The 10,938-nt window shown below is 35.2% G+C and overlaps 1 protein-coding gene across 1 annotated transcript in view; it reads right to left on the bottom strand.

Annotated features, from left to right (window-relative positions):
- rush (pleckstrin homology and FYVE domain containing family member rush hour) overlaps positions 1-5,555 on the bottom strand; it is a 226,074-nt gene extending 220,519 nt beyond the window's left edge. Inside the window, exon 1 of the mRNA XM_090409993.1 lies at positions 5,431-5,555. Coding sequence (XP_090266119.1) covers positions 5,431-5,446 — 16 coding nt within the window. The 5' untranslated portion in view covers positions 5,447-5,555. The remainder of the gene's footprint in view (positions 1-5,430) is intronic.
- Between the last annotated feature and the right edge of the window lie 5,383 nt (positions 5,556-10,938).

Genomic DNA, 10,938 nt, shown 5'->3' on the forward strand with positions numbered 1-10,938 from the left:
GGTAGTGACTCTTCCCATAATGCATAGCATTATGCATGTTGTCCACAAGGAGATGTACTTATGGTTATACTAAGGCAAGTGATGTGAAGTCAGTCCACGTTTGCCAGGAGTTGCCCCAGTCCTGAAGATACCTCAGGTGCAAACTTGGTTTGCTTACACTTGGATAAAGGATTAAACTAAATATATAACTCAGCACTGATTGTTTCTCCCTTCAGCAAAGTCAGCCAAAAGTATGGCTTTGCAATCCCAGAACATTGTGACACCATAACTTTTCAGATAACTGGAGATTGTGAATGTTTCCAGATCATGGAATCTTGTTTGCTCTCGTGGTAAAGTGATGACCCCATGTTTTATCTCCTGTAACTAGGCGAGTGAGAAAATCCTTGGCTTTGTCACTGTATCACAACAGATTCTCCAGACACATCCCCATGCATGTTGTCTTGGGCTCCTCTGACAATTGTAGGGCCACCCAGCGGGAGCATAGGTTTTGAAAGCCAGGATGTGAATAATTTCATGAACAGTAGACTTACTCAAGTTGACCACTTGTGCAATTCCATGCAGTTTCACTTGCCGTCTTCAAGAACGATGCCCTTAATATGCAAAATGTTGTCTTCTGTCTTGCTCAATGAAGGCCTATCTGCCCAATGTCACCACAGCCCACTTTAAATTCATTACACCAAAAACACATCTGCTTCTTTGACATCACCTTTTCGCCATACACATTCATGGTGAACTGGTTGTCACTTGGTGAAGCCCTTTTTGCTTGCAAAGAATGAATAACTTCACGGACAACTGTTTTGGACCACACTTGTACAGTAGCCGCCATGCTGCAACTGGAATTAGATGTGAGGGAACAGTAGTGCCACACTGCAATGGTGACCTTTTTGACGTTATTAATGGGTCTATCTGTCCACGTATTATTATGATTATTATCATTATGTGACACCTCCAGGGAGTCCAAAGATTCATGTGGGAGAGTGTGCCAACAGCATCGAACGACTGATCCCTTCTAACCACTAACCGTGCTCAAACTTGCTTAACTTTTTGCGAGCCTATTAGTAGCAAAGGCTCTACCAATCAATCAACCTTTGCTGGCAAAGGTTGGTCGATTTATCTCATTCTCTTTTACCATTATTTAGAAAAAAATATGTTATCTTACTTTTTTGGAAACTACTCGTATATAAAAGTTGATTTTTTGTGTTTGGGTAAAGAAATATGTGGAATAGCCTCATCAATAGTTATAGAATTGGTGAATTTATGTAAATTTTTAAGACAAAATTAGTTTATGAATGGAGCACAGTAAATTACAAGTACTACAGTGACTATATAATCATTGTATTTATAATTTAAACATGATTATTTAATTTGCATTGCTAAATATTAATATGAAAAAAAAAATTAAATAAAAAAATTATAAAAATAAAAAAGCAAGCATAAAAAAGAAGTGAAATGAATATACACAAACCATCCTATCCACCGGTGGTGAAGTATGTGGTACACACAGTTTTGGCCACAGTGATGATTAGGCAGTATATGGTTCACCTAGTATTCATTTGTTTTTCCTCCTAGAAACTTGGGTTTTTCATCTGATGAAAGAAGCCAACTAGCCAGAACACAATTTACAGACACAATGCACTGGCCTCAAGCCTTAGTGGTTACCCATTCCATAAATAATCAGACACCAACTACTTTCATTCTCATCCTCTCCCCCCACCACCCCACCCACTCACATGCACCCAAAACACTGAGTGAATTAGTCTCAAACTGTGGCTGTGAGATGAAGTTTTCCCCTGTTGATGCTGTGGTTTTCCCCTCAACTGACCTTGAACACTTTCTGATTTTAGATGCATGTATAAATATGAATTTGGGTATTTCATGGAATTAATGCCATTGCCACCCAAAATGGACATGGACCCCAGGCCAATAATTTATCCAGGCATATCAACTATGCTTCTGACAACAAACAATCCTCAAAATAATCCATGCTGCTAAATTGGTTCAATCTATGAAAGACCTGTCTATGCTCACGTGTATTGAAGGTATTTTAATAAACAATTTCTACAGTTTAAACACCACTTTTATAAAATACTCTTGCACACTTATTGTGCTACACCTCAATTCTATACTACTCATAATAACTAATGAATTTTTTTTAATTTTTATTTTGCAGAGGAGAAAACATGCACCTGTTTCAGTATGCATTAACAGTGCTGCCCATTTACTGAAAATAATTCACAAATTTAGAAATTTTGATGCAGTATGGAGCATTAAGATACAAGTGTACAATAGCTTCTGTTCTACAATAACAGAGAAATCAAGAAAATATGGCATCTGATGTCAATAGATGCATTTCCAATCACACGACACTATCCTATGAAGATAAAATGCGATGCAGATAAATATCAAGCTTCAAAACAGAAAGGAAAAAAAAATAACAATATAAATAGTATGAGAAAATTAACAAAACAGGCAGAAATTATAAGCACAACATAAATCCCAAATATCATCCATAACATTATATACAAATTACAAAATGAAGCAACAACTAATGCAGCAAACATTTCAAGATAAGTTTTGTGCTAAGACAAGTTAAATATATCTGAAGAATCCAGAGTGGAAACATAGCAGAAATAACAAGGAAAATCCCACAGTGAAGAAATACCAGTAACAACATCAACACCCAATGGAATCCTAACACAATAGCAAGAAGACAAATAAACACTGAGAAGTTAAAAATCACCAAAACCATCACAAAATCACCAACAGTAACAATGCTGACAAGTGCGAGAAATCACAAAAATTTAGAGAATGCAATTCAACAATATGGAATTATGCAGTTATCAAAACCATAACGAGCATTGTGAACTATTATTTGCACACATAAACAATTTATTGCAAAAAGTTAAAAAGCAAATTGTAAACATAAAATAAAAACACAACACACAAAAAACACTAATCTTATCAAAATAAACACAAAACTACATGTAATAAAAAAACAACTACAAACAATGTGCCAAGAACTTAACACATCTGGCCTGATCTTTTTAATATCAGCAAAATAAACATATCTGCTTCAGAAACAGCCAGATCAATACTAAGAAGCAAAAAACACTATACAATACTACCAAACACTATGAATTTGCAGCCCTGAAAAGCTAATCGGACATTTAAGAGTCAGTAAAACCAACATATCACATCTTTGCAGGGGAAAAAAAAAAAAAGACCAATACTAGAAATGTAAGTACAACAAACTAGCATACTCCCAAACACCTCTAGCTTACAGCCCTCAAAAAGCTAACATGACCTTTCAAAGTCAGTGAAACCAACATATTGTCACCTTAAAAAACAAAGCTATCATCAATAACTATGAAAAATACCAACAGCAGCATGTTCATGTTAAACACCCAAAGTTCAGTTCCTAACACCAAAACACATAAGATACAAACAAGATACCTTCTCAGATGGAAGAGAAGGAACAGTAGTGACAGTAACTTGTGTGGAGTGTAATGCCCTCCAGCAATGAGTCCTTGGATGTGACATTTAATACTTGATCATCACAGATCACAAAGAAACTTCAAAAAAATAAAGACACTAAAAACAAGATAACATCCCTCATTCGAAAATAAAACTACCTAACCAAAACTAATTGAAATCAATATGCTACTGAAAAAAAAAACTGAAGTGCAAATGCAAGTGCAAAAACATTACCCCAAGAACCCACTGAAAAAACTACCTTTATGTAAAAAAATTAACAAAGCACTATTTGAATCAAAAACAAATACCTCCATAATGTGATGTGAAGCAATAAATAACAATTACTTCCTGTGATGTTTTTCATTGGTTACTGGTTATGTCAACCATGTGAAATATAGATCACATGGTTTTACTGATTTCGCAATTATCAGAAGTAGCTGTCTTATACCATTATACTGGCATGTCTGTTAAATAAATGAAATAGAAAAAATAAATAAATAACCTTTTCAGAAATCAGAGAACTTTCAACAATAACAGCCATACTAAAAGATTCTGCTATGTTTGGTATCACTGAAAAATGGAACATCTGGAGTTCATAAAAGGGTGATATTTATGTTAGGTTTCTGCAAAGAGATGAAAAACTGTGTGCACATGAGGTTTTTTTTTTTTTTTTTTTTTTTTTTTTTTTTTTTGAGGGGAGGGGGGAAACTGGTTTATGAACATTATTGAGAAAAATGGGGAGTCATTTTCTAACTATGCTTGTGATTAAAATCAAAATACTAAAATCGGTTTATTTGTGTTCTTCATCAAGTCCACATGAATGTTACCAAACATCCAAAATAATGTCTAGAAAATGTTTATAAATTTGTGATGTGGGACAAACTCCAATTTCACTTTTTACTTTTGTTCATTTATACACAGAAATATTTTGACTTCTGAAACCAAGTAATCAAAACAAAAGCACAGACATTTCTGAATTAAAAGTAGCTGAGAATATTAATACATCTATATGAAAAATGTTTCTTCACAAAGGACCACGAAAAGATGCTGCAAAGCAGCTTGTCTTGGTATAGTGTAACATTCACCTATACATTTTCACTTTGTATCAGAAATTAGTCATCTGGCAATGTGACAACTGGCTAGCTGATAGATGGCAGTGATGATCCAGTTGTAGCACAACTGGAAAATGTAATGTGCAGATGGATACTGTGCAAGAAATGATTCCCAAACTGTTCCTAGTTATACCTAAACCTTCCTTTCATTTTGGAATTCCTGGAACAATCCAAATGATTCAATGACAAGAATTCTGATTGATTCAAGCCAAGGAAAAATATTGGGGAAAGTGGAAAGATGATTTATGGTTTCAATGGCGCAAAGACAGCAAAGGTCATACCGTACCATATCAAGGGTTATAGAGGTACACAATGTAAGACAATCACAAACATCCATGCCCACTGCGGGATTCGAACTCGCGCCCTGTTGGTTGCGAAGCGTGTAGGCGGACCACTCTGCCAACCAGGCCAGAGAAGTGGAGAGGAAGAGAACTGATGGAATGGTGAAGGAATTAACTGAGTAACATTTATATGTAATTTGGATTACTCTACAAAAATGTTTCTATTATCACCAACTTTGAAGTCTTATTCCAAACGGAATTTAAGAATTTTCATTACCGTGTTTAAAATAACTGAAGAGAACATTAAACTGGGCCAATAATCATGCACTATAAATACAAATATATCGGATACATGTATACTGTATCCTTATAAACTGCTTAATCAATTGCCAAAATCTGTTACTTATATTATATTCATAAATACACATAATCGTGTCAGGCACTGTAGTTGTAAAACAAAACTGGCTTGATACATTCAGGTATTAACGATCACTCAAAAATTTAGCAAAATAACATCCGTCCCATTCATAAGTTTTATAGCGACAATGCCTGAACATACTCACCTAACCTATCCACCATTTTGGCGGCGTTACTAACATAAACACCAACTAGCAGACACGCCCATCGAAGATAAATGACAGCCAGAAATTGTAAACAACAAAATCCACCTACCGGAAACTAATTATTTCATTAAATGAATTATTTCATTTAGCTCGAAAGATGTTACGAAATGTTGAAATGTGTCTTGCCAAAATATTTGAAATATTAAACAGTATCGCCATCTAGTTGACCATAGATTATTTAACTGAGCAGCACATACAGTACATCACCACATCAAGATCTAGTGGATGCTGGGAGATCAAGGAGTTTCTTCTAATAAATATATATATATATATATATATATATATATATATATATATATATATATATATATATATATATATATATATATATATATTAGGAGAATTCATTTTTACTCAGTAGGAATATTATAAAATAAGTTTAATTACTATTACCGAGAGAAAAGATGGCAAGATATATTTAACAAGATACTACTAGTTTACTAGTTTCGTTACAAGAACATCATCAGGTATCATACTCAAAGAAATATATAAAAAATTACAGAGACTTAAAATTGTATTAACAGAACAAGTGAAAAACAGTAGCATGTTTGAAAAAATGCAAGTATGAGTTCCATACAAACGAATACTACGCGCTGTCGCGAGTGCGCCAGTACTGAACAGAAGCAACGTTTGCGTCCGAGAGATTGTAACTCAGGCTGTTGTTGATATGAGAGGAATCTAGAGAAATTTCTCTTGATTCAACAATCTTTCTTTCGAGTTCATCGTAGCACACATGGATATTAGCAGTTTGAGTCCAGTTTACAATGTGCTGGCGGCCTTCGTCTGAGTTAGCAGAAAAGAGAACGTGGCTAGAGGGAGCGCTAGCTCTAGTCCTGTTATAGGAGATATCTCTACGGTGTTCATCCAAACGTAGAAGGATGGATTTGGCAGTCTGTCCATAATAAGGCTTTCCGCAATCACACAAAATCTTGTAGACTCCTGAAACTGAGTAGGAAGATGTTTCTGTTTATGTTTGCAAAGTAATGAACGAAGTTTTGGAAGCGTAGTGTAGCACGTTTTGAAGTTAAATTTCTTGAGAATCTTTGCCAGTTTTGGTGAAAGAGAGCTGATGTAAGAAAAGGAGATGAAGGCTCTTGGGGGAGGGGGATCTTCAGCAGTAGTTGAGTGCCTGGGGGAAAGAAATTTGTCAATCTTCTTTGGAGAGAAGCCATTGTTAATAAAGGTTTTTTTAAGAAAACTGAGTTCATTTATAATTTCTGTTTCTTCAGTAAGTAATGATTTGGCTCGGTGGGCTAAGAAAGCCTACTCATACTGACAGATACCTTCATGCTTCCTCCCATCATTATCCTCCAAAAAAATGTGGTATTATTTCCACTTTAGCCAATGGGAATATATATATATATATATATATATATATATATATATATATATATATATATTAGAAGAAATTATCTCTACTCTTCCTAAACTAAGATCGATTTTAAGCAAATACAAACAGGCTCACAACCATCTACAATTCCCAGGAGTGTATAAAATCACGTGTGACTGCGGGAAGCAATACTATGGCCAAACTGAAAAATCCATCCTCCTACGTCTAGAAGAACACCAGAGAGACATTGCCTACAAAAGAACTAGAGCAAGTGCCCTGTCAAGCCATGTACTGTTTTCAGTAAACACAAATGATGAAGGCCGTCAACATGAGATAAACTGGACAACCTGAAACCTTCATATATGCCTTGACGAGGTGGGGCGACGCATAGTCGAGTCTAAGGAAATTGTTATGGACCCTCATCATATAAATAATAACCTCAGCTATAATCTACCGGACTCCTTCAGCTCTGCTATCCGATGTTGGCACACGCATGAAATCACACGCACGCAGCTACTTAACAATAGAACTTCAACACGGACTGCGGCTACAGTTCAAAGCTAACTGATTTTATAATAGTCGTTTTATAGTGATACGATGTTTCTTATAGTGTTTACTTGCTTTCTATGTTCCCACACCTGAAAAAGTCGGATAATCGGATGAAACATGTTGCGTTTTGAATAAATTTAATTGTTATTCTAGTCTCCGTTATAGTGAGTATATATAAATATGAACATATCCCAGTACCGAGTTAATACTACGAATTGCTATGTATATATATATAGCAATTCGTAGTATCTAAGATCGATTTTAAGCAAATACAAACAGGCTCACAACCATCTACAATTCCCAGGAGTGTACAAAATCACGTGTGACTGCGGGAAGCAATACTATATACATATATATATATATATATATATGACTATTACCAAGAGAAAAGATGACAAGATATATTTAAAAAAAGATACTACTATTTTACTAGTTTCGTTACATGAACATCCTCAGGTATCACATTCAAAGAAGTATATAAAAAATTACAGAGATTTAAAATTGTACTAACAGAACAAGTATATGAACATATCAAAGTACCGAGTTAATACTACATAGGTATGGTCAAAATGAGAAGTTTTGCTATCCTGATTATATTTAAGAGAATCATATTTTCTAATGAGTTTTATTTTATTTAAATTCTACCTATCTAAAAAAAGTTGTCATCAATAAGTCTTCCCATCAATTATCTTTGGCAGAAGAAAGAATACTTGCTAAACTTTGTCACTGCTCCTACATCCATCCCGAGAGAACATCTCTTAACAAAGATAGAAAAGGCAGCATCTTTATTACCAAACAAAGACGCTAACCTCCTCCGTATGGAAGCAATTTTCTGTATAAATAAAGCTAGACCTCCACCTGACAACATTTCTTACTCTGAAAGGAAAGCTATCAAGTCCTTAAAAGATAATAGTAACATAGTCATCATTCCGGCAGACAAAGGGAATGAAACTATCATCTTAAACAAGTCTGATTACCATAATAAAATATTGGAACTTTTAAATAGTGATACCTACTCAGAAATTGCTAATGACCCTACGATGGAACTACACAATAGAACTAATAATTTATTAAAAACCACCTTAGAGTTACAAAGAAACATTCGGCTTTCCCTTCGGTCACTTCATCCCTTGATACCTCGACTGTATGGTCTCGCCAAGATTCACAAAAATAACTGCCCACTCAGACCTTTAGTTGAGGGCATACACTCTCCCACTTATAATTTCTCCAAATTTCTAGCGAGTTTTCTAAGAAATCTTTCTGGAATTTCTTCTTCACATATTAAAAACTCTGCAGTTTTTGTTTCTAAAATCAAAGACATCAAACTTAAAAAAACAGATTTAATGGCCAGTTTTGATATTGTTTCCCTCTTTACAAATGTTCCTGCTCAAGAAGTCCTCGATCTTCTCAAGAACAAATTATCAAAAAAACTCTTCGCTCTTCTCTCCCATTGCATAAAGTCAGGATACTTCAAATATGATAACAAGATCTACTTACAAAACTCAGGTCTGGCTATGGGTAGCCCACTCTCTCCGATTCTTGCGGATATATTTCTCAACGAATTTGAAGAAAAACCTATTAACTCCTTTCACTTTAAACCAAAAGTCTGGAACCGCTGGAACCGCTATATTGATGATATTTTCCTCATCTGGGAAGACGGTTTCAATAACCTCTATTTATTTTTGGACCCCTAAACAAGTGCCATGAAAAAATCTCTTGGCCCAGCTATCTCTGATGGTACCCCATCAGAGATAGCTGGGCCAAGGATATCACTAAGTAAGCGGCACTGAGTGAAGTGTTGCGGCTCAACAAGTGTCGCCATCTCGTGGTCCCTAACCGTAACATTCATTCCTATTTAATGTCTGAAATAATGTGGGTTCTACGGTCGATTTTCTTGAGTTTACAGGACGAAAAACCCGAGTTTCTGGGAGAAAAAACCTGCCTGCTCGTGTCAGAGATCGAGTAACTCGGGAACCGGTCGAAAATATTATAAATTATTTTAAATGACTGATAGTGAGAGATAAATAGATGACATGGTTTATTTAAAACGATACCACTAGTTTACTAGTTACAAAAAAATAACAGAGACTTAAAAATTACATTAACAGTACTAGTTCAAAAAAACAGTAGTACATTTTGAAAACAGTAATGCGAGCTTGAGTTCCAAATAAAAGCTTACTACGTGCTGTCACGAGTGCGCCAGTATTGAACAGAGGCAATGTGTGCATCAGAAAGATTGAAACTTGAGGAGTTATTGATATGGGAAGAATCTAATGCAATTTCTCTGGATTCGATAATATTTCTTTCAAGTTCATCATAGCACACATTGATATTAGAAGTTTGTGTACAGTCCACAATGTGTTGATGGCCTTCATCTGAGTTAAGGGAGAAAAGAATGAGGTTAGAGAGAGAGAGAGAGAGAGAGAGAGCGCTGGCTCTAGTCCTGTTGTAGGAAATATCTATACGGTGTTCTTCAGAAGAAGGATGGATTTAGCAGTTTGGCCGTAGTATGGCTTTCCACAATCACGTAAGATCTTATAGACTCCTGGTAACTGTGTTGGAAGATGTTTCTCTTTAGATTTACTAAATATGGATCGAAGTTTTGGGAGCGTAGTGAAGCAAGTTCTGAAGTTAAATGTCTTGAGAATTTTAGCTAGTTTTGGTGAAAGAGAGCTGATGCAAGGCAAAGAAATAAAGGCTCTGGGGGAAGAGGGATCTTCAGAAGCAGTTGAGTAACGGAGACAAAGAAATTTTTTTATCTTATTAGAAGAGAAACCATTACTGATAAAAGTCTTTTTAAGAAAAAGGAGTTCATTTTCAATTTCTCTGTCTTCTGTTAGTAAAGATTTGGCCCGTTGTGCTAAGGTGAAATAATAACAAATTTTCGTTGAAGGTAGTGATGGGAAGAAGCATGAAGGTATCTGTCAGTATGAATATGTTTTCTAAATATTGAGATTTTTGTACTTTCAGAACACCTGGTAAGCTTCAGATCTAGAAAGGTGAGACAGTCATCGGATTCCAGTTCAAAGGTAAAAGAGATTTATTCATGAAACTTGTTTAGGTGGTCTAAAATATCTATCATTATATAGACAATATATTCATCATCTAGGAAGACGGTGTCAACAACCTCAATTTATTTTTGGACCACCTAAACAAGTTTCATGAAAAAATCTCTTTTACCTTTGAACTGGAATCCAATGACTGTCTCACCTGATTAAGTAACAGAGCTTAATTGAGATTTTAATACTTTCAGAACAGCTGGTAAGCTTCAGTTCTAGAAAGGTGAGACAGTCATCGGTTCAAAGGTAAAAGAGATTTTTTCATGAAACTTGTTTAGGTGGTCCAAAATATATATCGTCATATAGACGATATATTCCATATCTGGGAAGACGGTGTCAACAACTTCAATTATTTTTGACCACCTAAACAAGTTTCATGAAAAAATCTCTTTTACCTTCGAACTGGAATCTGATGACTGCCTCCACTATCTAGATCTGAAGCTTACCAGATATTTTGAAAGTATTAAAATCTCAATTAAGCTCTGTATTACTTAAACCTTGGTATTTCTA

Source organism: Typopeltis vanoorti, chromosome 20, assembly GCF_054136105.1.
Source record: "Typopeltis vanoorti isolate ZY-2024b chromosome 20, IOZ_Tvanoo_1.0, whole genome shotgun sequence".
NCBI classification, from domain to species: Eukaryota; Metazoa; Arthropoda; class Arachnida; order Uropygi; family Thelyphonidae; genus Typopeltis; species Typopeltis vanoorti.